This window comes from Neopsephotus bourkii, unplaced genomic scaffold (genome assembly GCF_033783945.1).
Source record: "Neopsephotus bourkii isolate Nb327-2 ecotype Australia unplaced genomic scaffold, CSIRO-AGI_Nbou_v1 NB_31, whole genome shotgun sequence".
NCBI lineage: Eukaryota > Metazoa > Chordata > Aves > Psittaciformes > Psittacidae > Neopsephotus > Neopsephotus bourkii.
The window spans coordinates 1019460-1047128 of record NW_026900548.1 but is presented as its reverse complement, the minus strand read 5'-3'; the positions used below and the strand labels follow the sequence as shown (position 1 = coordinate 1047128).

The following is a 27669-nucleotide window of genomic DNA, read 5'->3' as shown; positions in this document are numbered from 1 at the left end:
ACATCAGGAAATAATGAGAAACCCTTCCTCAGAGCTGCTGGGAAATGTGCAATAGAAATGGGAGAAAACCAAAGCAGAGAGCAGCTGAATCACTTGTTGGAGGAGCTCAGCTTGGCAGTTGCAGACAGAGGAAGTCAGTTTGGCTGCTGAGTCCCAGTTGAAGGCAAAGCACATGGAATCATAGAATAGTTAGGGTTGGAAAGGACCTTAAGGTCATCCAGCTCCAGCCCCCCTGCCATGGTAAGGACACCTCACACTAGACTGTGCTGCTCCAAGCCCTGTCCAACCTGGCCTTGAACATTGCCAGGGATGGAGCACTCACCACTTCTCTGGGTACCCTGTGCCAGCACCTCAGCACCCTCACAGGGAAGAAATTTTTTCTTATCTCCAACATGAGCTTCCCCTGTTTCAGTTTGAACCCATCACCCCTTGTCCTAGCGCTACAGTCCCTGATGAAGAGTCCCTCTCCAGCATCCTTGTAGCCCCCTTCAGACACTGGAAGCTTCTCTGAGGTCTCCACACAGGTTCTCTTCTCCAGGCTGAACAGCCCCAATGTTCTCAGCCTGGCTCCATACGGTAGGTGTTCCAGTCCCCTGATCATCTTCATGGTCTCCTCTGGACTTGCTCCAACAGCTCCATGTGCTTGTGATGTTGAGGACACCAGAGCTGCACACAGTGCTGCAAGTGGGGTCTCACAAGAGCGGACTAAAGGGGCAGGATCACATCCACTAGATGTGACTGCCTCACCTGAGCAGCTTTCAGACATCACCTCCAGCCCTTCTCCTCCAAGTTTTTCTCCTTTTGGTGAAATTATGGTGATTACAGCATCGTTAGGGCATCACATAGAAACTTCTTAGGCTGGAGCCCAGCCCTATGGTCCCACGTGCATTGAGGCTTTCTCCCAGTTCCTAGTAGAGCTCCTAAAGCTGCCCTTGGAAGTGGTGTGGAGGCACCATCCTGAACTGATCATACAGAGAAGACAGCTGCTGGAGCAAACCTGATCTTTCCATGTGGATGCTATATCTGATTTGGATCAGAAGTGGTGGCAGGATGGGATGTGAAACTTCCATCATCTGAAATCATTAAAGCCGCTTGGCCTGCATGGGCACAGCATAAACCTTTTACAGTAGAAAATGTGTTTAGGCTGGTAATACTCCCAAATGGGGCCATTCACTGCGGAATTTATCCCTCATTTTATCTAAGGGAGATCCAAGCTGCACATGGATCACTGAAGAGTTCCGTTCAGGTACATCTAATCCATTTCCTAAGTGAATAGTTTGGCTGCAACTTTCATGCTCAGAGTAACATGATTCACTGTTCTTGGCCTGGTTTCCTAAGAAGGTGGGCTTGAGGACTTGCCTTGCTTGTCCATATTTCTGTATTCTCCCAGTAATGTTTCTGTCTTTTGGACTATTTCAGCCAATTTAGAAAGGACAGAAGTGTAGGAAGGTGATCACCTTTCTATAGGCTTTGTGAGAACTGCTGCTGGGAAGAATCCCAGGTCAGGCCCTCTTATTATAGAGCATATATTTAAATCTTCAAGTGAGAAAAGCAGGGGAAGAGAATGTCTTACTTTACCCTTGCTGATATCACCTGTCACAAATCAGGGATATGGGAACGACGTGCTAATATCATTGCTCCTTGGTTTTACAAGGCAGTAATTCAACACTGGCATACATAGACTATGCAGTGCAAGGCTAAATGGTTACTGGAGTGAAGGGATGAGATTATTGCTGATGAAAACCAGGGAATTGGAGCTATTGGTATTGTGAAGATAATAAAAGAGAGGAGAAACACGATTGTCCTGTTTTAAAGGGTCTGTGTGCTGACACATCTGTACTCATTTGGGATCCCTACATCAGGCTCTGTCTTCTCTGTGTGCTTGTAAAGCACGGGCTCAGCCCTGCTGAAACAGGATATTTCCCAGCTTTGGGTGGTATAAACACCCTGGAATTTATCCATTCTCTGTGGTGATGAATCACCAGGGGTTCCCAAATGCTTCCACTGGCAACTTCCCACTTCTGGTCCAGAGCCCAGCTTCCTGCACATGAATTTGTCAGGCTTTTAAACACTCAGTACTACAGTCTGGTGGGTGGTGAGCCCTGTTCTGGAGCTGCTGGGCTGTACCTTGGTGTGGCTTTCACCTAACTGCAACCCACTGTAGCTGCACCCGGGTGGGGTTTGTCCTCTTTCCCACAGTGATAAATGGACTATGAATTCCTGATGAGGCTATCCCTGGATATAAGAGGTGCTCTCATCCAAAGCTTATGTTTCATGGTGACCCTCCTGCAGTCTCTTAGACTTTGTCTCCTGAGGTCTCTCTCTCTCTTAATTTTCCCAGCCACTTGTAATGATCAGATCGATCCCTTCCTGTTCACTACTGGGAGCATCAATATGGAAGAGGAGCACCTCAGTGACAGAGCAAAGTGCTACAAAACAGCTCCAAAAAGCTTCTGGGAATAGGGAGTACCCCTGCACCTAAAGGGTGCATTGGGTATCCCCTACAAGGAAGCTGTTTGGCACTACTGGGATCTCCCCTGCACTAGTGAGGAGTATCCTTAAGGAGGGATAACTATAATAGAACTCAGCCAAATGGTGGAAATGTGATTGACTCCTCAAGCTGATCAGAGCCAACAGCCGTTATGTGGAACATTTGCTCCCACCCTGCATGCAGCTGCATGCTCCACTATTTATGGGCCTGGCTCCAATGGGAATTAGGGATGGTGAAGTACTACCAGTGGATTCAGTTACTGCCTGAGATCACTGCAAATGGTGCAGCAAACTGGCTGCAGAATGAGCTTTTCACAAGGGCTGCCTGACACGTGTCCTGCCAGCAAGAAATTCCCCAGCTATGAGGAGATGGAGCTAAATGGCTCTCCACATTCCCTTCCTAAGGCTTTCAAATTGGTTTTGGTGCTGCCTTTGTGCCTTCTCCATCACTGGCTGTCCGAAGAAGGAAGCAGAGCAATGTACTGTCATCCACAGGCTTCAAGGGTGGCCATGCATTACAGGATCTGATGTACTTTCTAGCCAGATTTGCCATCTTTCACCCTCTGGGGGAAGCAGAGGGAATGCTCAGTGTCTGAGCATGAATGTGTCCCATCCAGCACAGAGAGGGGCAGAACCAGATGCCTCTTGTGCCTCTGGAGTTGAGGAAAGTCTGAAAAAATAACTTAATCCTCTTCTCCCCTTTCTGCCGGCAACTCTTGGCATCTAGATGGCCCAAATACTGGGGATGAGGTTTCCCTCTGGTGGTCCTGGGCTGTGCTCACACGCTTGCTCCCTGTGAGATATGCAGGGAGGGCACAGGTTTCCTTGTGCTAAGCTGGTTATGCCTTCCTCTCACATGGCATTTTGCCTTCCCCTTGCTGTTGTGCTGTACACTGGATTTGTGCAGTGTAAAATCCACTGAGTGGGTGAAGGGGGGTGAGGAGAGAGGTAAAACCAGAAGTGTGTTCAGGCAGATGTGCTGCAGGAGGAAACAGTAGGGACCACTATGCTGGGAGTGAAACCAACACTTGGGAACACAAAGCTTTGTGGGTGAGGCAATAGCAAGCTTTGTCTCAAAGCTGCAGCTGTAATGACAGCTTTTGTTCTGCTTTTCCTGAACAGCTTTTGCGGGAGTGGTTTTGATTCTGAAACAGCAAAAATCCTGTGGGATGCCAAGATGCGATGGTCCTCTTTGGCTTTCAGAGCAGCTGTGCTTTGCACCTGACACAGAGATCTTCATCCTCTGCTTTCAAAGGTCAGTTGTGCCATTGAGTACCGTGATGATGGGAACCTGCTCTAAGGACGCAGGACTCACTTAGAGGCTATGCACTTCTGAGGGGGGTCCACGTTTCTCCCATCTCTGTCATCCCACACGGTATTCCAGTACAGCCTCACCTGTGTGTGCCCTCTGGTTTGAATGACATTCCCAGGGCTACCCAAGAGCTGAACCACAACTCTCAGGTGGGATTTAGCTGCCAGGGATGCTTGGCAGTGGCTGGGTGGCTCATGCTGCTGGGCTGCATTGCCACCTGCTGGGCCCACCCAGCCCTTTCCAGAGGCCACCAGGACCCAGCGTTCCTGCTAGGGGCCAGCCTAGCTGTGTCCCAAGCATGTTGACAAACCATGTGGATCAGCCCGTCAGTGCCATGGGTTAGTGGTGGCCTTGGCAGTACTGGGGAACGGTTGGACTGGATGAGCTTAAAGGGCTTTTCCAACCTGGTTGATTCTATAAATGTATCCTTCCTCAGATGCTTATTTTGTGCAGATCTGCTGCCTCCTCCTCTACTGGGTTTTGTCTTCAGTCACTTCACAATGTTGTAACTCAAGGGGTTTAGATTTCGTGGTCTGGGTATAGGTCTTCCATTCAGGTTTTTTTGATGCAGGGGACACTGTGGCAAAGGGGCTCAGGAATTCTGGGCAGGAACATGAGGAACCCGAGTTGTTCTTCCCTGTAAGAAATAACTCATTGAAACAAAAAATCTCTTGCAACAGATCAACTGCATGTGCTGGGACAAAGGGAAAATTGTGAAATACTCTTCACACTCAGGGTGGGTGGGAGGCCAGTGAGCCGCCAGAGCAGCTATTGTGGCATCTCTTGATCTCTTTGGACATGAATCCTCGTCATAAAGTTGGGGGTAAAAATAACACAGAGTTCAGTAGTTTTGGTGTTTTTATTAAACAGTGCTCCACAAAACACTTGTACACCAATACACATGTACGCTGATGATCCCCTGACCATCAGTGTACCAACCCTGGGACTTGATGCTGCCATGGCACCAGGCTGCAGGAACCATCTCCTTTGCAGCAGCAGTGCCCAGAAGAAACTCAGGCTCAGAGCAGTGTCCTGCACTGCCATCACACCAGCAGGCCTCATGTCCTACAGGATCCTACCCCCAAACCGTCTGATTAGCCAAATCCTGCCCTCAGGGTTGTGCTTCCTCCTTTCCAGTCACCTTCCTGTGTTGTTTAGGCTCTGTGAATGATAGGGAAAGGTCTGCATGAGCTTGAGGCTTCTGACAGGGATACCCAGCCCAAAGCAGATTGAGCTTCTTTGCATTTCAGGCCGTCTTTGGATGAACTTCCAGAAACGTGATGGCAGCAGGAGGCTGGGTTTTGAGGAAACAAACAGCCTTCCAGGAATGGTTTCTACTCCTTGCTGGAGCAGCCCATCCAGGAGGTTCTTGAGGGTCTGCCTATGCTACCTTGCACTCAAGCACGTGGGAGCTAGCTGTGTTAGTGTGCCAGGTTTGGTCCTTCTGCTTCACTGTCACTGGTGCAGGAGTGCTGGCTTGGAGGTTGCTTGTGCAGGCTGAGGAGCTACTCTCAAACAGCACCAAGCACTATGGCTGCATCAGTAGCTTTTTCACTGTGCTCAGTGCTTAGCTCATGCTCAGTGCTAAGAACGTCCTTTACAGGGTCAAGTCCCTTGCAAGTATCTGATCTGCTCAATGGGTCAAACCTATTTAACCTAGAGCAGATGTTCCAGTTCCAGGTGGGTAGATGTGTAGTTGCATATCAAACTACAAGAAGCAGTAACAAGGCAAACAAGTGATTCAAATTATCCAGGTTCAGGAAAGCTTATAAAAGCATGTAAACAACATCCATACAGGGAACAAGTTAAAGCTGGCAGAACTCAGTGGAATACATTGCTTTTCCCATGCTGCTGCTGGTGGGCCTGGCACCACCTCTCACCCATCATATTCATATACAACTGTAACAAAAGACTTCATAATAAACCTTCAAAGCTAAGCAGAAGAGACCACACCAGAAAGCATGCTTAGCTCACTTTTGGAGTTTACCATTAGATAATCAATTGCCTTTTGCAAGGTTTAGCATAACGTGGCAAATAGGCACAAAAGCCAGTGGATTATTTGTCTGTCACTGGGAAAAAATGCACAGAAGTTATACATAGCCTTTGTCTTTAAAGCAGGTAAGTGGAAATTCAGGACAGACCCAGCTATGCCACCTGCAATTTGATGTTTAAAAAACATATACAAAGTCTCCACAGCCCATCACATTTGCTTTATGTGGAGCAGTCCAGATACTGAACTGCCTGCTCCCTGGGTGTTCAGGCAGGAAACTCTTACAAGCAGCTTGCAGGCCAGTAGTGCCAGTTTTTCATCTTTTGTTTTCCAAAGGCAACTACATTCCTGCTGGTATTTGTCAGCACAAAATAATAAACAGCCAAAGATGCATTCAATAGAAAACTTTCACCCAGGAAACAGGATACAGGAAATGGGATACAAAAAATAGCAGAACACTCTAGCCAACAGAATACTGTGTATCTTCTCCCTGCTCCCACCTGCAGTCCTGTGTTTTTAAGACACCAGCCAAACCTGCATTCTGTCTTTTAAATGGAAACAATGCAGTGAGATGACCAGAAGTATTAGAGAACTCAGCATGCCCTCAGGAGGACGGGTTTCCCTTCAGTTAGGTGAACAACGACGACTTCGGAAGGAGGAGAAAGCGGATCCAAACTGCTTTTCCAAGTGCAGATGGATTCAGGCATGAAACTGCCAAGCTCAGATTTAGAGTTCAAATGCAGGGAACTTGGCCTTGGTTGGCACCAGCAGGTCAGCAAGGAAATAAATCGTTCCAGCCATTCCTGAGGGTCAGAAAACACAATGTGCTTCAGAGAGATTCCCCGTGGGCACCCTTTCTATCAGGGGCTGAATGGGTCATGAAGACAGAAGAAAGAAAGACGTTTTCAGAAGGTCCTATGAAGTTTCACAAACAACTTAGGTATGCCAGTGGGGAAGCCTCTTGAAGTTCGTCAGACGTTGAAAAGCACCTGATGGGTCTTCCCCCGTCCAGTTCCCCCCCTTATGCTTTACTTATCCACAGGTTTAACAATATGACTGTCTACGCAAAACTTTGGACCCTATGACATTGCTGCCTCAGGTCCCTACTGAGGAAACTGCCCTTGTCCCTTGGCCTGTGACAAAGGCAGGAAGATCTCTGTTAGCTGAGGAACCTGCTCTTTCAGCAATACCAGCTGATGGTGGATTTTGGGGGGGGCTGTTAGCAGGAGCCATAAAGTGCCATAGGAACCAATGAGGCTTACAAAAGCAGCCCCATTTGTTACTCACCTTTGGAATGGCACTGGAAAGCCCATGAACGATTTTAGTCCTTAAAAATGCATGGAAAAGAGGCTGTCCAAGAAACCAGGATACAGATTACCATAAGGCAGGCTTTGGCCTGTACCCATTATGGAATTCCCCTTGGCACCTGTGCGCAGAATTTGTACAAGAGGCCAGAGAGGACGAGATGCTCCAGCTAAGACAGCCTGTGCTGAAAGCAGACTGCTTCTGGGAAAAAGGGTAAAAACAGGGAATACAATTTCCTTCCCATCTTCTATACTGACTTTTGCAAACAATTCAGTGGAGCACGTATTTGGGTTTCTTTGGTGCTGTACTGGCTCAGACCCAAGAGCAAAACACAAGCCTAGAGATGCAGGTTACCTTCAAAGAGAGAGAATGGAGTGTCTGGAGTCCGGCACCCATGCTGGCCATAGCTTAAACACCACTCTGCAAACTGAGGAAAGAGGAACAAAAGGTGTTCAGGTTTTCTTAACGACAGATCTTACAATACCACCCTCATCCTCACATTATTGTGTCCAGAGCAAGGCTTCTGCAGGATGTTCCTTCTCTACAGGCTGTCAGACAGTGACTGTGCTGCTGGAGGACTACTCTGGTGGAGCTGCTCAGATCTGAGTTGCATCTCTGCCACACTAGAAATTAGGACTTCAAAGGCAATGGCAGTGATGTAAAAGGTAGAAGAGAATGATCCCCTTTCCCTTCCTCACACAGGCTCTTACCTTGCAGGCCCTGTAAAGATATTTCATGTTCTGAGTGAGGTTATACAGTGCCAGGAAGCTGTAAGCATTGCCAGCTGTGCCATGGCACAGTCCATAGCCTTTCTTCAGTAACCCATACTGCCAGATGACTTCTGCACACTGCAGGGCATCATTTAGGTACTGCTGCTCCCCAAAGACCTGTAGAGACATGAAATATTCCCCCTTACTGAGGCAATTTCCTCTATACAAAGAACATCCCTGTGTGATGGGGAGGCTTGGGTTAATTGGTCACTTTCCTTCTGAAGTCTTAATGATAAGACTTTGCTCTCTGCTTTAAAGAAGTATGGTTTTGATATGATGAATGGGGCTGTGTGATCATTACTTTGCATACTGTTGTCATCAGTCAGCTGCAACAGGACACCCCATGCAGCTGATGGCCATTTTCAGATATAATTTTAAGAGATTGATTTCTCTATCAGTCAGTGGTCCCCATGGGATGCTTTCATTTTAACCAGCAATCCTACTCTCAGGCAGGCAGGGTCTCAACAGACCCTTCTCCGTGATGGAGTTCCACATTTAGGGATTCCTAAAGGGTCTCTGCAAGATTTCCGGTACCTTGTAGGCCTGGAGAAGCATGTAGATAACACCTGGTGCTCCGTGGCACCAGTGCACGAGTAGGTCTCTGGTGTCATTGATGCAGGGAGGGTAATTGCCAGATGGGAACTTGAGCTGGCAGACGTAGTCCACACTGGGTTTCACTGTGTTGTGCAGTTTTACTTGGCTTACTCCAAGGCCAGGCTAAGAGACAGAAAGCATTAAATCAGGGAGGATTACCATTCTCTCTATCCCCAAGAGGCCCAAGATCTGCGTGAAAGGCAGAAACAAAACCAACTGTGGTCATGGTCCCCTCTTGCTCCTTGTAAATCAAGTACTTTTTTGTTCAGGCTTTCACACATCAGAAATACTCACTTGGCCTGAGGCTGCTCTGCCCTTCTGAGGAGACTTATCTCCAGTCATATGCTTGCACCCCCAGAGACAAAGACTGCCCTGGCATGTAATCCAGCCCTCTAAGGAAGGGTGCTTGCTCCTGAATAGTTACAGGTACCCACACTTGGAGTAAAGAGGTAAACTGTCTAAAATCAGAATTAAGGATGAATAGAAGGGCATCCTTTTACAAAAGCCTGTAGGGACAAGAGGATGGCTTTATGGCTTTAACCTGCTAGAGAGGAGGCTGAGATGAGCTCTTAGGCAGAAGCTCTTCCCCGTGAGGGTGCTGAGGCGCTGGCACAGGGTGCCCAGAGAAGCTGTGGCTGCCCCATCCCTGGCAGTGTTCAAGGCCAGGTTGGACACGGGGGCTTGGAGCAACCTGCTCTAGTGGAAGGTGCTCCTGCCCATGGCAGGGGTTGGAACTGGATGAGCTTTAAGCAAGGGGGTGACTTCACTGCTGACCTCAGATAGAAGCAAGGGAGTGACTTCAGTGTCCTCTTCTAATGACACTGCTGCATATGCAATCTGTGCAGCTTAATTTCCCACTGCAGGCTGCAATGAGCACTCTCATCTAAGGATCACAATGTTCCCAGGCTGAAAACTTGAAAGTTGAACGTCAATACTTGTGTTGTAAAACTATTAGAGATAAAAGTTCAGTGCTGTCCTCTCCGTTATTTCCTGTGTTTGCTTTCCCCAAGGCTTTCTGTGCATCCTGCTTGGCTGATCCTGGCTCCCTGTACATCATACAGCTGAGAAGCTTGAAGCCCATGCAGTATTTTATGGGAGACTTACAATGATTTAAAGCATCAGCCTGGGAACAAGTGCAGGGACTTGGTGCACATTTGAGCTCACAGCATATTGCTGCCTTCCCTGTTCCCAACTAGCTCTTCTGTACAGCTTGCATCCGCCTCTTGTCAAATCTCATTCTATTTAAACACCACCAATCACCCCTTCCTCTCTGAGTCACATGAGGGGGTTATATTCACAGGAACTCTGTTTATCCGGTGTATGGGCTTGAACTTTCAGGGCCCTGAAGCAAAGTACTTGAAATCTGGTGGCTTATTTTCCACCTGCTGTGAGACTTGGGTCTAATAAAAGATCTCACCTATTTCTATGAACATTGCTATGCTAAAATCATCGGCCTTGCTCAGTGGGTGCTCTTAATACTTTGAAAATGCAATGTTATTTATTGCTGTTGTTCTTCTAAGAGCTTAAGCACTGTGAATTTATGCACAGCGACCCACAGAGGGGAATTACGACCCTATATACAGGCCCTGATTTGGAAACAAGGGCATTTCCCACATCCCTGCGATGAACACAATCTCTGCTGGTATAATGCAGGTCACATTTCTCTACAGATCTCACTGGAGGTGGGAAATTCAGTCTCACAGACTCAGAGAAAACCTTTAGAAGCGGAGATTCATGATCAAACACAGGAATAAGTCCATCAGACAAAGGATCTGGCCCAGCTTGGCATCACCAAGAGTGAATTCAATTGCTCCTCCCTGTTCAAAGAAACATGAAACAGCTGCTAAAGGCCCTTCCTCTCCAGTGCCTTTTACCTGCATGAGATAGTAGTAAATCCCAGCCAAACCATGGGCTGCTCCTACATAGTACTCCTGGTACCACTCATACATCAGCGGGCTCTTTGCTGTGAAGTTCCTCCTTTTGGCCAAACTCTCTCCTGAGGCAACAACAGCTTCACAGACCTGTGGAAGGGAACAGATGCAGGTGAGGGATATGCTACTGCCTTGGACACAGCAGAGTCAGTATCCCTACCACAATAACAGAGTTGGTTTGCTGCCCAAGCAGAGGGAAGAGTGTGGGTGAGGGAGTGAAGTGTATGGCCTATGGATTTATATGGATGGGGGTGGTGGTGGTGCTTCATCCCTTTGGAAGAGCAGCAGGAATACCATGGTGTGGTATATACCCTTGTTGCACACTGTTCTCTACATCTAGCATTGACTATTACCTGCCCAAAGATGAGCTGCATGGGAAGAGACAGCTAAAAAGCCAGAAGAAGCCGCAGTACCTGCTGAATGTGACTCTGAGGGATCTTTTCCTCTCCGAAGTGCTTGTTCACGAACATCAGTGCATAGAGATAGCCCATGCGCCCGTACAGCAGCTCATCTGGCACTCGGGGGTCGAGCTTGTGAAGGTGGAGCAAACTGCAAACATAAATTCACACTGGAGAGATTAGAGGCCGCTCAAAGCCACTTAACTAAGCAGTGAGACTGGAGCTCAAGACCATGGTTTGTTCCTTCATGTTGCCTGCACCCTAGGAGGTGCCAGTCTCCCCTCTGGGTCTCAGCCTTCCACCAACACAAGGTGTGAAATCCCTCCTTCCCCTCTGCTTTTTGTTTGGCTTATTGCTTTATTCTACTCAGATTTTACAATGTACTCATACTATATGTTTGGTTACTTGTGGGAAATCCTGCGCTATAGGAAACGTTCCGCATAAAGTTGCTGACTGCTCAATTCAGCATGAATTACCACCCTATGGTGCTGTTGACAAGGCAGACCCTCAGCCAAAAATGACTGTTTTCAAGTAAAACCAGTATCTGTTTAACTTGGCTGCTTGAGGAATGCTAAAAAGTCAAACTAGTGCTGACAGTATGTGGGAAAACTCTCACCTCTTGTGCTTATAAATCCTGATAGGAAAGCCCCTTTCTCTCCATGCCTGCAAATAGGGCTCTGCTGTCAGTGGAGAAAGAGGTGTCTCCATGAGCTAAACGTCTAGGTAAGAGGTGGGGAGAAGCAGCTGAAAACGGTGTTTAACATCAAGCCTCTGTGGTACTGATGTAAGCACCCACCTCTCAGGAGAGCTGAGCAGTAGTGAGGACAGCTCAGCAGTGAGTGCTGTGGGCTGTGTCTGTGGTACAACCCCACACCAAGGGGGTTGTTGCAAAGGAAAGAAGTAACTAAATGTCCACAGTACCCTCAGAGCAGAGAGAGGATGCCGGTCTGTGACTCCCCGCAGCAGGAAACGTTCCTTTGACACTGGACTCAAAGTGAGCAGGGATACTGAAGGAGAAAACAGTGTCTCAGAGTGGATGGGCCTCATCTCCTGTACTACTTGAGATGTGCATTGCTCCACGTGGGAGGTTTCTCATGGATTAAACCCAAGAGACAGATTTTACATCCAAGACTAGGAGGAGTAAGCACAAGGTCCCTCTCAGCTGTGTGGCCTGCAAGGAAAAAAGCCCTGCTACCTCCTCATGTGCTCTGCCCCCAAGTCCAAGGAAAGCAGATGAAGAGGAGGGTTTCCAAGGAGGAATAGTGTTTCAACAGATAGACTCTATTCTGGCTGGTGATGTTTTTCAGCTCTGAGATGTCAGGAGGATGTCAGGTGCAACAGAATGAATGGATGGGTGGATAAACAGTACTACCCGCAGTGGGGACTTTCTGAGGTCTGGATGTGAGATCATTTTGTGGGGAGCTCTGGAGCTACTATCCTTGTAGTGTTACTGCTTCTAACTTGAGGTGCTTTTTCAGGCAGCATCATCAGGGGAGGAAGCCTGCCAGTGATTTCTGGGTTTGAAATGTGGGGCAGGGCTGTATGGCATGCGTGCAGCCAGAGACGCCTGGGATGCTGCTGGACTGACTGCATGCACAGTGCATTTCTCAAGTGTGAGGGGGTAAATCAAGGTCCCTGAAAGGAAGAGCCACTCCTGCTCACATACTGCCTCAACTGTCAAAAATCACTAGTTTCTGGCCCCAGGGCAAGCGAGGCAGCTGTAGAGCAGGACGGGATATTTGTATCTACCAGCTCTAAAAGCCAACCTTTGACCTTCTGAATTGGTGTAAGACTGGTGGGAAAAGAGGACTCCTGGACCATGGCTCAGATTTTCACAGGCTCTTGGAAAATGGGCTGCCCTGAAGCACTAGTCTCCAGAGCATAAACACACATTTGTTGGTCATGAACTCATTTAGGCAAGAGCAAGGAGCTAAGGAAAAGCAAGCTTCTGTCTATTCCACTGCAGGTAAAACCTGGCTGATCGATTCTCTCCTCGGGCTCTGTAAAGATGAGGTGCTTTAAAAGACAGAATAAAATGGAGAGAGGCCTCCTTCTCCCCAGCTGCAATGGAGGGGCACTTTCTATGCACCTGCACTGCATAATTTAGCAACTGTTCTGTAACTAAACAGCATCCTGCAAACCCATTTAAGTGTTGTGATTAAGGGAGCTATTTCTCAACAAAATCCTCTCTTTTTAAAAGTAGCATGGTCAGGTTAACTGCTCTGGGAATTGGCAGCACACAAGGACAGTCTAACTGCTCCTGTGAGAAAGCCACGCTCTTCTTATTGCTTCCCTTCAAAATGCACGAAGAAACCAATTTCCAAGGCTCTGCCTTCATCGTGCCATTAGGTGGCAGTGCAGAATTAATCATGAGTTTCCATTCTCCCACAGAACTAACTGTAGGCAGAAGGGATATACAGAAGGGAGGGGAGAGCTGCTACAGCTAGAATTAGGGATTTTTCACAACTTGGAGCTTATGCATTGAGCACAACTGACCAGTACTATTTGACGGATTAGTTCCCTTTTTGTTAGCATTAGTGAGACATGCTACTCACTATGGGATTAAGCAAAACCTGAACCATAGCTTATTTCAAGGACAAAGAGGAGAGTTCTGTCCTCAGACTGACCGTATCCATGTAAACCAGGGTGTTAAAGAGTGTCCAAACCATACAGGCACCTGATTCCCACCCATGGCTTTCTCTAATTGCTACTATGCATCACTTGCTCATGGCTGTTTAAGGGCACTCAGTGTGTTCTGAAGCGTCAGGGGTTTTGTCTTGGTTTTGTGCTGACCACAGGTAAATGGAAACTCTTTACAGGGCTGTTTCTCACATTCTTAAAGCTGATCTCCCTTAAGCAAGAAAAGCTTGCAACTGCGTCTCCTTTACTTTCTTCCTTCCTCTGCCACATGCTGATCTGACTGTAGGACTGCTTTATTTGTCCTTTTTTTGTCTTAAGTACCCAACAAAAATACATTTGAAAACAGTTGAGGAAAGGCAAGAAATAGAAAGAAATGAATCATAACCAGCTGCATTCAGCAGTTGAAAGGATGCTGTCAATCTTAGGTTTAAGTCAAAGTCAACTAACAAATAGCAAGTGGAAGCAAGTGACAAAATTTATCTAATAACCCGACCACTTTCCTCCTCTTCATCAGAATGGTTGCAAAGCTAAATTGAAGGGTTCTGAAAATACATCAAACCTCACCTTCTGGGGTTTAATTCAGGCATTTTTGTCTTCCTGTGTTGATCAGAACTATTTTTAAGATAGCAGTAGCAGCTGAACTTGCTCCCCAGCCTGCAGGCTGCCAGGCAAGCACGTTTGTCCTTGAGCTAGCTCTTTCCCCAGGGCAAAACTAGTTTGTGCTACTGGATTATCCCGCTCATAAAGTTACAAAAAACTTATCCAGGCTTGGCAGAGAGTGCCTGGTACAAGCCCAGACCAGCTTTATGAACAAGAGGAACACTAGGTCCAAGACATAACCAAGCTTTTTACCGAGTGATGCAGTCTTCTGACTGCTTCTGGTTCTGCAGTTTGTGGTAGACAACAGCAGCCACTGCCAGGGGCCCGGCATCTCCACACAAGAACGTGATGGATCGTCTTGTCAGACAGCTCAGGCTCTTCTTTACGTACTCATGGGCAGCCTGAAGGTAGGCTGGGTCTCCATACACATCATAGAGGTGCAAATACAGCACAGCAATGCCTGCAAAAGGAACATAAAGGTTGCACTCGCCAGAAAAGTTTACCCTCCTTGCTCTCCGTCCTGGCCGTTTTAATGAACCTAAAAGCCCAGCCTCATCTAGGGCATAAGCCTTCTAGACAGGCTTCTTGAGCACATCCAGGGGCATAACCCATAGCTGCAGCATCCACAGCTTCTTTTCCTGCTTTGTGACCTCCTTGTACTTGATGCTGCTTATGAGTGGACTGCAGGTTAAGACAACCAGCAGTGTGTGACCCAGGAGGGTCTGATTACTGGTCAGTGCTGATCCTGGAGGACAGCAGAGCTTCTGATACATAGGTTACACACAATTCTAGCAGCGAGGAGTAAAAGATCAGATCTCAACAAACCCACCTAAATCTATCAACTGTACCTGGCACTGTTGCTAAACAGCAGAGGGTAAAGAAAGAATCATCTTTGGGCAAGACGGTACTTGTGGCAGAGTAGAACTGGATTGTTATTACCCTTTATTTTTTGCCAGGGCATGAGGTATAGGGCTGGGTCTCTTAGCCTGGATTGGATTTTACAAGAAGCGACACATCATCAGCACTTGGGAGCAGCACCCATAAGACTTGGCTTTTCCCCCCCACTTCATTCCCACTGGGAACACCAGTAAGGTTGTTACAGCTCTGTGGACATCACCCCCTGCTGCTGAGCAGGTCGCAAGCCCTACACCAAAGACTAGTGTGCCTACAAAAGAAAGGGGCTGCCTGACTCTCCTCTGTGGCACATCATTCATGCAACCAGCCCTTGGGTGAAACATGAATAGCTACCTGGAATGCTGGAAAAGGCTGTGTGGTTTTCCCTGCAGGTTTTCAATGGGCTGGCCAGCTACAGAAACAACTCTGCTACATCAGTTGCTGTCCTTTGCCTGTCTGCAGCCAGCTCTTGAAGCTTTTAGTAGGTGACTGAGAAGTCCTTAGTCTGTGTCTGAAGGGTCTGCCACATTTGAACCACCCTTCAGATCTGGAAGGTATCCTCAAATATGCACAGAAGAAAGCTATTGGCCTACGTTACTTTGAGAAAAGCTTATTTCTCCTTTTACCAGCATCCATCTCTAAGACACTTCAGGTCCTGCATTTAAGCCTAAATTAATAGAGTCCATCTCTGCAGACTTTGCTGAGGTAAGGTGAAAGGGGACAAGATGCTGCAAAATTAATTTCCATGGTACTGAGGACAATTTCAAATGTTGGTTGTTTTCTCATTTTGCATGGGTAATCTCCAAAGCCTCATGCTACAGACAATTCAATTCCACATGTATATTAAGGGCAAGTTTCTATTTCCTGCTGAAGCTAATAACCTTGTCCTCTCTCTAAGCAGTTCAGTGTTAGGTTAGTTATTTCCAGAGAGAGCTGAGATGTATGGTGCCATCACTCAAGTGCATAAGGATGTGCATATGAAGCCCATCTTTAAAGGGGAACCCTCCTCTTCCAGCTTGCAGATGTCAAGTGACTCTCCTTGATTTATTTAGCAGCTAGCACAGCTTCTAGACTTTAACAGGCCTGAGAGCTGTCTGAGCACAATGTGCACTCTTGACTTACCTGCTTTAATATACAACTTTGTGCTTTGGAAGTAGCTTCTATTCCCACTGCCATCGTACTACCCTCGTTACATACGTAACTACCACACTAAGACCACTTCCAGAACTGAATTCTTAGAAAGTCAATGTCTCAGCATTGTTTTCCTCTGCCTTCTTTGCCTCTCCTCTTTTATAGTGTATTTCCCTCCCTTTCCTCCAGGCCCAAGCATCTTTGGGAAAGGTTCTAAAGAAACACTGACCTATACTAAAAGATGAAAGGGGTAAGTTGCTTCCCCAAATCATTCATTTTCCCTTTTACTTCAAAACCAAAGGCCTTATAAAATGAATCTAAAGCAAATTTCCTCAACTCAGTCCTGAAGGAATTCATACTCCCAGGCTGATTAGAAGGCCCAATGCAGTGCTGCTTTCAGCCCACTGCTAGGAGCCCAAAACTAGTGGAGGGCAGGCCCATGCATGAAGAAACAATGTTTAGACATGTAGAGGAATACAAAATACAGTCAGCTGGGTGGGGATTCTCCTATATCCTGTGTGCCAAGATACAGGAAGTGTATTTCAGAGCTTGGAGACAAGAGACTTTCCACACCTGATGAACTAGGCTCAGTGAGAGGGTGTTCTGCAGAAGCTATTCCACAGATCCCTCTAAAGTAATACCTTCTTCAGTCTGACTGATAGGGTGTTTGGTATGCAGTAAGTGCTACACAAACATGGCATCATCATTCAAATGTGGCTAGATAAGCAGTGTATCTGCTCCATTTCTGTGTTCAGTGCCCCAGTTGGAAATATGACCTATTTTTGCGACCTCTGAGTCTCCTGGTTGCTTCCAACAGCACAGTGGCTGCCTGTGGCCCGCTACTGACAAAGATGTATGGGCTTTGATCTGTTCATTGGTTACTCTTGGACCTTTTTCTGTGTAGTTTCTCCAGACTTCCAAGTTTTTTTTGCTCCTTGAAGTGCATGGAGCCAAAATGCTGCTGCATAGCCACGTATGAAGGAGACTGTATCAGACATCACTTGATGGTGCAGGACTGCAGCAAACACGTGCTACTGACATACCCTTCAGCAGGGCTCTGATGACTGAAACTGTTGTCGCTAGTATGCAGGAAGCCAATACACCGGAGTGTTAATGCTTGAGGTGGTTGCTCACTGCAGGGAATCAGGAGGCAAAAATGAGTTCTGTGTCTTTCACAAAACCTGTTTATTTAACATCTTCAGTAGGATAGTCAACAACATCTCTTGCCATCCTGTATGAGGAGTACTGTAGAGGCAGAGGGGTGATTTGCCTTAGAGATTTCTTCTTAGGTGGGCAAAGGAGGAGACTTAAATCTACATAGTAGAAATGGGCTTGTCTGCACCAGTTGGCTAGAGCTGATGGCCCTGACTTTAGCAACCATTGCTTTCAACAGAGCAGACATCACTGGAGGTACCAGAAAAGTTCTTGCTTGAGAGCTAAAGCGCTGTAGCAGGCTAAAAGAGTAGCTCCTCCAGATAACTGTTCTGCTGATCAAAGCGCAGTAAAGATGCACCTCAGCTTCCTTGTGTTACCACTGCAAACAGTTCTGCCGGTGGGAGAACAGCACTAGTGAGACAAAGCTTCCCCTTCAGGCTGAACAGAGAGGACAAAAGTGAGAGGTGTCAGCACCACTGCAGTCCCCTTGCTGACAACACCAGCAGAGATGCCCATTAGGCTGTTCTGAACATGTCTCCTTGTCCATTAGAAGCTGAGCTGCAAAGTGGTCCTTTCACAAAAGGCACTAGGTTGTCACGAGAGGATTTCTTGATCTAATTTGGACCGTTTCAAAACCTGCCATCTACAGTAATAAAGAGCTCTGAGATCTTGCACTGATCCAGGGAAGTAAGCACCCTCACAGCAGGGTGTCAAACAGAGAGAGCAAAAGTGGGAACCCATCTCTGCACATAGTGATGGAGCCTGATGTCATTTTAATGAGTTAGGCGTGTGGTAAGTTACAGAGGGGATGGCATAGCTTTACTGCCCAGCTCAAAGGAGAAGAAACATCTTTTCTGGTGCAGACACATGGGATATTGTATTTATAAATATGTGCCAAAGCCATGCTGAATGGGACAATGAGACATCTCTGGAGAACTGTATTATGCCATGTCCAGAACTGCCTGGTGACCCACAGGTGCATTTGACTACTGCTTGCTTTTCTAGTGCACTGTGGGACATGAGGCATTTCTTAGGGTGCCTCAGCTCCTCCAGCCTTAAAACCTGGATAACAAAACTTCTTTTGTAAAGCAGAAGCATTTCCCTAAAAAAAAACCCAAAACAACCCCAAACGAACAAACAAACAAACCCCAGCTCAGGGCAAACCAAAACGACCCATTACCTCATCACAGAACCCTGCAACATGTTAGGTTAGAAGGGATCTATGAAGGTGATTTGATCCAACCCTCTGAAAGTAAGTCCAACTTCAAATTTATATCCCATTGTTCTGATCCTTGTCCAGTCAAATACAAAGCCCAGAAACAGAGATGTCACAAAAAACAACTCACCAAGTGCTTGGCAGCAGTGTGGTTTATGTGGGTGACACAAGGCACTCTATTCTCTCTCATCAAATGCAGCCTCACTGGCTCTTATTCTGCAGGGATTGTCTGAGGATTTCTGTTTTCCTGAACAGAACTCTCTGTTGATGCAATTTCTCTGGGTTCTGAGAGGAAAACGAAGATATTAAACTAAAATGAAGGAAAGGGGTTTTTCCAGAAGCTTTCCTGGTCTGGTCAGGATTTCTATCCATTCTTAAATGGCTTTTATTTCATCTGGTGTGCCTTTTGAAGAGCCCTTTCAAAAGGCAACTCAGCCCTGTTCCTTGTCTCCACTTGCCAGCCAAAAGCTGTGGATGGGGCAGGCCACCTGGACTCACCAGTCTCCGAGGCCCTCAAGCGCCAAAAGCCACAACTCTGACACTGCTAGAGAAGGGAATGCTCGCATGGAAAACAAGTTCCAAAGGCACTGCCATAATGTGGAGGAAGGGGAATCTCTCCCTTATATACCATTTCAGATGGCAGATCACTCTCATTGTCTGAGAAGGACACAACAGTCCAGCAGGCACTGGACTTGGGAGCTTCCCAGGTTCTGCAGCCAGCCAGGTGACAGGAGTGAAGTCAGTCTTCTTCCATTCCCTTTTCATTGTCTCTGCTTCCAGCCAAGGTAGTCTTTGGTGCAAGTCCCCATGCACTATAAGAAATACCATCACACAGAGTATGTGCTCTTCAGCATCCTCATGTGAAAATGGATGAGACAGTTGTAGTTCTGCCAGGATTTGAACTCATTCTGATCCAGGATTAGCTGGTGGCAGTTTACCTTCCCTCAGTCAACTCTTTGATACCAGTGAAACAGATTAAGATCACAAAAAATCTTACAGCAGTCTGGCTAAACTGCTTAAGACAGAACACAACAGCCAAGTCTGGTCTATACCCAGCCACGTACCTCATGCTGCCTATGGACCTTGGTCTCTATGGAGAACTGAATGAAACTAACAAGCCAATTCAAATTTGTTTTGAGGGCATTCAGCCGTATGCTGGATAATCTTGATCCAAAATGTGTATTTACTGCCTCTGAGCTGAAAATGTAAGTTCCTCCCTCCCTCTGCTCCAACTTCACATGCCAAGAAGCCGTGGCTTCCCTAACACAAATGCTGGCTGGGGGAACAGGGCTCCATCAAGTGTGTTGGGAAAGAAGCAGGCACCAAAGTAAAACGCCAGCATATGCTGTGTATTACTGGGTGTAATGTAGTATACTCAAGTATGTTACATTTCACGCAGAGTTTGTGCTGAGAGAGCCATATTTCAAATCTCTCTTATTAGCAGTCACAAGAGTGTGGGTTGATTTCAGACTGCTGGGCAATGATTTACATGAGAAGATACTCAACAAGCCTTTTCTACATAAGCAATTACAGGGAAAAGCTGCTGTCTTGGCCCAATTAATTTTGTCTCCGGGAACCAGCACTGAATAAATTAATGTAGCTAGGATTAGAAAAGAAGGGAGGGTGGCAAAGATACAGTGTAGTATCTGCAAACTTCCCTTCGCTGGCTGTGACCTGCAGGAAATCTGCCTATGGGTTTTTTTCTAATCCTATTAGCCAAGGTAGGAAGGGTGTGTTCCAATGGGGAATGATCCCTGTGAGGAAGAGAAGAATCCCTCTTGAGAAACTCCCTTCCAAATAACAGTGAGCTGAAATCCTGACAGCGCTCTCAAACACTGCTTCAACAACTGCAGTTACTGTCCAACATGAAGCCACCCTAAGGAAAGGAATACAGCCTCTGGGCTTTCAGAGTACTCCTAACATCAGCTAATTGTCCTCCTCCTTTATCTCCTGGTGAGAGCTAGACTACCATCATACCAAGTAGTACCCTCGTGATTTAAGACCATCTTTACATATGGGGTGCTTCCCATCTATGGGGACCTCAGAGCAGGGTCACACAGACTATAGGACTGAACCTGCCTCCCAGTGTGAAATCAGCAAGCACTGAAAAAGAAAACCCCTATAAATTAACAGGCAGCAGCAGAGTGCTGCCAGGCAGCAACTGATGAAATCAGTGTTCTCCCACACTGGAATTTAGTACTAGCATCCTAGCATTTCTTAGGAACTGCTCTAGAGTGCTCTCAGTCTGTCTACCTTACTAAAATTGTTAAGCTGTCATCAAGCTGCAGAGTTATTTTAGCACCAACACAACAAACACCATTCTCCCAAGCAAACTGTTGGCATCAAGTTCCACAGGATCCAAGCACAAGCCAGCCACACCCAGATCATCATGTAGAAAGTTGTCTTGCAGTGCATTGCCAAGGGAAAAAGGCAGCAAAAAATCTTGCAGTAAGCATGAGAATAATACGGGATAACTGCAACCTCCCCGGGGTCCCTCCCTAGAGCCTGGCTTGGTGTAGAAGTCAGGCAAGCTGACAAAGCACGCGGCACTAGCCAAGGATGAGGCATCAGTGAAAGGTGCATCCTCCCTGGCTCCAGTGGTAGGAATAGGGAGGGGAAGGCAAGGCATGCTCCCAAGGAAGGAAAGCCAGGTTGAAAATGCAGAACAGGAGAAAAACAAGCTCCTGGCAGCTTTGCAGACAGAAGTTAGCGTGAGGAAGGCTTCCATCCTTCATTATACACACATTTGCATTTCTGCTCCCTCCAGCAGGTACTGGAGCAGAACTAGCCCTGGCTAAGTGGGGAACAGGAACGCAGCAACCTGGCCATCAGACAACATCATGTGGTAAAATTCAGCCCAAAAAGAGAAGGTGGACATCATCTCTGGCCTTAAGCTCACCGCTGCCAAGTGCAAGGACTAAATGACCTACCACATGCATCTGCCTACTTCATGGTTTACTTGTCACCATCCTCACTGGGACCAGATTTGGATCTAGTCCCTTCGAAGGCTCCCATGTTTGCTCTCTGTTGTGTAAGTTTGGCTCTATTAACCATGAGAAGACCCTGCAACGCTACAGTCTCTGCAGCTTCAAACCTGCTCCAGAAACAGGGAGTCCTGGGAAAGCCAGCCCCTTGTTCTAATGCATTAAAACACACAGGAGCAGCACCATTCTTGACTGGGATCTACTGTGATCATTCAAACCCTGTGATCTGCCTTGGTCTGACCTAGAATTCAGCTCTGGAGAGCTCCTGTTCCACATGATCTGCTCGGCCGCACTACCTGCCCAGCCAGTGTATGCGGTGCAGTCCTGCGGGTCCGCAGACTTGAGGCCCCTCTCCATGTGCTGGAGCAGCTCCCGGATCTTGTTATTCAGCCTCTGCGTGAATTCAGGGGTCAGCTGTGGAAATAAAAACCCCCAAGCTACTAAATACGAAGGAAACACCATCAGGCGGCCGGGGTTTTGCTAAGCTGGGGATGCCCGCAGGGAGCACAACCAGGTGCTCTTTCACCTGACAGCCCCCATGGGTACCTCAGGGCCGCGCTAGCTCCCGGCTCCTCAGCCTGGCTTAGCGGCCCGGGCGGGAGCAGGCACCTCCCGGCCCCAGCCCACCGCAGCCACACTCACCCTCCCGGCAGCATCGAAGTAGCCGGTGGCCAAGGACTTGTCGTAGTCGGCATAAGGGTTCGGAAGCGCCCGCTGCGCCATCATGGTTCCGCCGGCCCCGATCCGCTCCGCTCCGCTGCGCTTGCGGCCCGCCCGCGCTCCGCCCCGGAAGGCGCCGGGTGCCCGTGTAAGTCCCGCCGCTGTCCCGCGCTCCGCCGCACTGAGGCGCCGGTGGTGGCCGAGCCCTAAGACTGGGGGAGGTGTGTGGGGTTTAGAGAGCCCGGTGTGGGTTAAAGGCCTCTTAGAGGCGCCTCTGCGGGGTTTAGAGGCGATTTTCGACTCGCCCTGTAGGGTTTAGGAAGTGATTTAAGGGTCCCTTGCTGCACCTGTAGGGTTTAGGAACACTTGTTTCTTTGCTGACCCTGTGGTACTTAGGGTCCTATGTTGCTGGTTCTGTGGTGGTTGGGGAGCTGTGTGGGATTTACGGGTAGTATGGCAATATTCTGTGGTGTTTAGGGCTCCCATGTGGCTGGTTCTGTGGTGTTGAAAGTTCTGATGAGGCCAACATTGTGGCGTTCTGGGAGCTCTCTGGTGTTTAAGGGTCTCACGTTGCTGGTTCTGTGGGGTTTCGGGGTCTTGTGGTTGGTTCTGTGGGATTTAGGGAGCTCTGTGGTGTTTAGAGCACCCTAAAACCCTAGGTCCTTTGGTGTTTAGGAGCTCTGTGGTGTTTGGGGTTGCCATGTCATTAACTCTTTGATGTTTAGGGAGCCCTGTGCAGTTTGTTTTGGCTGTCCTTTGGGGTGTGAAGACTCTGGGGGGGTTTGGGGCTTCTTGCAGCTGGCCTTGGGGGTTTTGAGGTCCTGTGGGGATGGGCACCATGGTGGGCCCTTTGGGGCTGGTGGCCCTATGCATGTGGTGTCAGAAGGTCAGTCCCAGGAGCACACGTCGGGCCCTGCTCCTCTCAGCAGCAGTAATTCCTCATGCAGGTTGGGCCTTGAGGGACAGGAGCTCTTCCTCACTGCCCCTGCTGAGCTGCTGTGTCTCACTGTGTTGGCTGAGCCGTGCCTTCCTCGTGAGGGCTGGTCCCTGCAACTCATAGTCCTGAGCAGTGCTTTGCATCTCAAATTCCACTGGTGTTGGGGGTCTCCCTGCAGTCATCCTGTGGCGGGGTACCCCTGAGCAGCCAGCCATGTTGGCTGTGTGGTAGCATTCACTGGGCAGTGTAGTCCTTATAAACTGTATTTCTGGATCCAGGCATTGCTGCCTTTCTGCTTAGTGTAACTCTGCCCAGCTCCCCTTTTCCTGACCCTGTAGGCCTGAGACGGGTTGTGACATCGTTGCTTGGGGTCTGGGCTTGCTGAAACGCAGTTCTAGAGCTCCCCAGCACTTCTAGCTCTGCAGGAAAGCCCAAATGAATGTGGCTGAGCTTGAAGCTCTTGGGTAGGTCTAAGTGTAGTGATACTGACCCTTGTAGGAGCTGAATCCATCTGGGTGGGTTTAAGGGAAACAGCTGCTGTAAGAATTTACTTTTTGGTAGTGATCAAGAGCACTCATGAGAATACTGCATTCATGCTTGAGACAATTGTATTATATAAGGGATTCTGGTTTTCTACCCATGTGTCCATTCTTTATTACAATCTGTAAAAATCAGAGCTCAAAGAAAAGAAAAAAGATATTATTGCACGAGATGGTGACAACCAAGCAGAAAAGAGGGAATCCCAATTGGATTTGCTTTCAGTTCCTTTTCACTCAGCTGTTTCTTGTTTAGAGAGTTTCAATCATGTTATTGCCTTGCATTCAAGTCAGGGAAGAGGGTTATGCAGGTCTAGCATCAGCAAAAATATCGTGGGGTCTTTTGCTTATGGCTAAATTCCCAGCCCTGTGTTATGGTTTCCCCTTCCATCTGCAGGTCAAAACAATATTCCTGCTGTCTTTCCCCCAGGCACAGTTCAGTATTAACTTCCAGCACAAGTCATTTCACCTTTAGAGTCTTTCTTTTGTCTTTGATTCCTCTTGTATTCTCTTTTTCTTTTCTTTTTCCAGATCACTTAACGACAAAGATACTTCTCCCAAATTATCCTGCCTGTTGCCAAGCAGTTTTGTTTCAGTATGTTGTTTTCTGAATGGTTATGGTCATTTGGGCTTCAATGGACCTGCTGCTGCCCAGGATAAATCCAAAGTACCTGTGACTGTCACCCAGAGCTCAGGTAAGTGACTCATGAGTCATCCTTAGTAACCTGCCTGTGCAGAACAGGGAATGAAAGAAGGAAATGAGCCTGAGAGGGGAGCTGCTCATGTGTTCTCATTGAAGTCTGTGTCACACTGGGATGTTTGGGGTGAGGAACTTGTTTGCTTTCTCTGGAAAGGCTCATGCTGGATTTGCTGAAAAAGAGGCAATTAAAGCAGATCTGTTCTTTATCAGAGGGGACAGAGAAAATGGTGAGGAAAACAGACACAGTAGCCTTCCTGGCAGGCCTGTCACAGCCCTAGAAAAACCTGATTCTGAAGTGACTCATCATCAGTAGTTGAAAATATGTCGCAAAATCTTTCTGCCTGTGAGAAGAGTAATATTTTCTGCTTCACAGCATTCCCTGAAAGACAAATCCTTACTGAATTTTAACAGCATAATGATCCTGGCTGTTGGTAGTCTGTACTGCGCTGGTAGCATGTCTGTTGGTCCTGGGATTACATGGGTAAAATAGATGTTTCACAGTCTTTCTTAAAGAAAACCTCAGGATGCTTGGGTGTCTGTTCCTTCCTCATTCCAGTGAGGATGCAAATCCCAAATCTCTGCTAGGTATACAGCTGCCTACAGACTATTTGGCATCCTGTCTGAGGATTAACTGAAACACCTGCTTGAGAGGAGATGCCTCCTCCTGGCATCACTGTCCTTTACTGGCTATGGACATCCATCAGGTCTGTAATCTCACCTAGTGCTAATCTCCCGTCAGCAGGTGCCCACGTTGGGCAATGTACATGTGGAATTGCAAGTGGCCTTTCCAGAATGGTGCTTTGGCATCTACCCCTCCTCATAGCCTTCTCTCAGGGTCGGATCGAGCTCGCACAGAGGCCTCCATGCTGTGGGCCAGATGGGCTTGGCATGGTAATCCCATAATAATAAATGTGAGGGTTGCTTGTTTTGCCTTTGTGAGTGAATGCTGTATGTGAGGGGAGTGCAGTAAGCAAGGATAAGGTGTCCTTCACAGACTTGTCAAATAGAAAATGCGATTTGGGAGGCTGTGTGTGGAAGTGCTCTACAGAGCATGGTTCTCATGGTTCTCCTGAAAAACTATACAGGCAAAGCACTTGGGCAGTGGGAGAAGTTTTACCTGCTGAAGAGCTGCCCCAGGAATGTCTTGCCATGGTCACGGAACAGCTGCAGTACAGAATTTTGTGGACAGTTAAGATGTCATCCAAGCTGGGGCATTTATCTCTCCATCTCTCCTTTGTTTTGTCTCTTTTTTTCTGTTGACTTCTTTGTGTTCAAGCTTCAGACAGTGCAGAGTAGAAGTGAGAAGCTTCCCAGCTCTGTTTGTTAGCCTCTCTTTACATGTTTATTCAGCAGCAGCATGGCTAAAGGTACTACATATTTAGGGTGGAGACCCAAAGTGTCCTAAGAAATATGAAAGATCAAAGGTGTCAGTTTCCTCTTTTAAAATAATAATTTTGAATATTGGGTGTTATTTCAGCTGTAATGCTCTGTATAAACCAAGGATAATTCTAGAAACTTTGCTGTGCTTTCCTATTAGAGCCATGGCTCACTGTATTTGATCTTGGTAAAAACTCAAACCTATATTAAGAGATGGAAAGCCTTAGTGCCATTTGAAGCTAAGCAGACTTGTTTTTGGAAGGTAAAACAAGTATTATATCTTGGCATTATGATTGCAAAGTTTTTCATTTTAGGAGGATATCCAGGAGAGGGAAAAAGCATCTTATTTTATTGGATTCTTTTTTTCCAATGCGCAGCAACCATGATTGCAGGTGACATTGATTGTTTTTCTTTTAGCACCTTCTATGAAGAGACCAAAGCCTCAATATTGGTCACAGGAGCTGAACTAAGCTTATTTTAACAGTATGTGTGGGGCACAGCTCCCCTATATCCTGCCTGCATTTATTGTGGTCATACGTTAAGCTAAGTGTTCAGTAACAACGGATTGACTCTGTATACACACTGTAGTAGGCTTTGAGCTAGCAATTCCCATTCATGTCTTGGGGAGCATAGCAGGTGATTCAGTGAAAACACCTGCTCACTAGAAGGTAAAAGAAAGTCGATTGATATTGGGAAAGGAGAAGAACAGAAAACTAAGAACGCTGTTATGTATGTCCGTGGCTCACCTGCATCTCAGGTATTTGTTCTGATCTCAAACAGGACAGCAGAGCTAGAAGGAGTACAAGCTGTAGAAGGGATACAAGTTGTAGAACTACTCAGGCCAAAACAAAGGTGATCAACTGTATGGAATGGCACATGTGCGAGCACTGACTAGATAGGCTAGGTCTACTCAGGCTGAAAAGAGACATCTAGAGGGCTGTTATAAATGGCTGTAAAGTCTTGAAGTGTCATGGATGTGAGGAGGGGAAGGTGACATGCTGGCTTTCAAAGCTAGCAGACATCAACTGAAATGGCTGGAGTAGCATTCAAAGGTGAAGGAATTAAGTCATGACAGGTTGTCAAGTAAAAATGACACCACTGTGCTTGTGTACAGGAGGTGCCTGAGCCACCGATTTCTGGGAGTTATGAGAGCGTGTTAGGGGCAACTTTCCAATATCTGAAGGGGGCCTAGAAGGATGCTGGAGAGGGACTGTAGTGATAGGACAAGGGATGATAGTTTCAAACTGAAACGGGAAGTTCAGGTTAGATATAGTTAATAAGCTCTTTACTGTGAGGGTGCTAAGGCACTTGCACAGCTTGCCCAATGAAGTGGTAAGTGCCCCGTCCCTGGCAGTGTTCAAGGCCATGTTGGACAAGAGCCTTGGGCAACATGGTCTAGTGTGAGGCATTCCTGCCCATGGCAGGGGGTTAGAACTAGAGTGATCTTAAGGCCGTTTCCAATGCAAACCTTTCTATGATTATATGATTCTGTGATTTGATGTTACTGCATGTGTTTGCTAATACACTGCCTGAACACCAGACAGGAAAGATGGTATTGGAGGATTTCCTCAGAGTTGGTGTGCCTGATACTATGGGTTTATATTTTGCTTTATGGCATGTTAGCCTGAGTAGAGCAGTTAATAGCTTAGCAGTTTTGTCTCTAACATCTGTCTCCGTGTCGGCAGCAGCTGCATCCCGTTTAAACTACCGACATATCCCTAATCGCACGGTAGCTGCAACTTGGGTTGCTGTGGCTTTACCCTGCTCTTCTTGTTCTCAGCCGCTAGATGCCCGTCTCCCACAAGCAAGAAGCCGGGGGAGCCCTGCTCTGCCTGCCATCCAGGGAAGGCAGCTGTGTACTGCTCAGTGCGGGCCATGTGGCTGGCTTCTGCTGGGAGAAACAGAGGTCAGTGGTTCTGAGCATCAGACCAGAACTCTTTGGAGAAACGCACATAGCAATCCTCTGTGACATTCTGCCATTTTCTTTGTGTACCATAGGAGATCTACTCGAGTACAGTGGGAATTCATCTTTCTTAGCAAATGAAAGGG

The 27669-nt window shown here is 47.3% G+C and overlaps 2 protein-coding genes across 4 annotated transcripts in view; one reads left to right on the top strand and one right to left on the bottom strand.

The window, feature by feature from the left end:
• Positions 1-5523: 5523 nt before the first annotated feature.
• On the bottom strand, positions 5524-22207 carry LANCL1 (LanC like glutathione S-transferase 1). Its single transcript, XM_061344732.1, has 9 exons — positions 22053-22207; positions 21707-21824; positions 14283-14490; positions 10806-10941; positions 10336-10482; positions 8402-8584; positions 7808-7984; positions 7452-7524; positions 5524-6595 (listed from the first exon to the last, which is right to left on the bottom strand). Exons 1-9 carry the CDS (start codon positions 22134-22136, stop codon positions 6519-6521), a joined length of 1203 nt encoding a protein of 400 aa, XP_061200716.1. The 5' UTR covers positions 22137-22207; the 3' UTR covers positions 5524-6518.
• A 947-nt stretch (positions 22208-23154) lies between these two features.
• The window catches only part of CPS1 (carbamoyl-phosphate synthase 1), a 109165-nt gene continuing 104650 nt past the window's right edge, over positions 23155-27669 (top strand). For all 3 annotated transcript variants that reach the window (XM_061344600.1, XM_061344595.1, XM_061344607.1), the window contains exon 1: positions 23155-24238. The gene's annotated coding sequence lies outside the window, so the exon portion shown is untranslated. The remainder of the gene's footprint in view (positions 24239-27669) is intronic.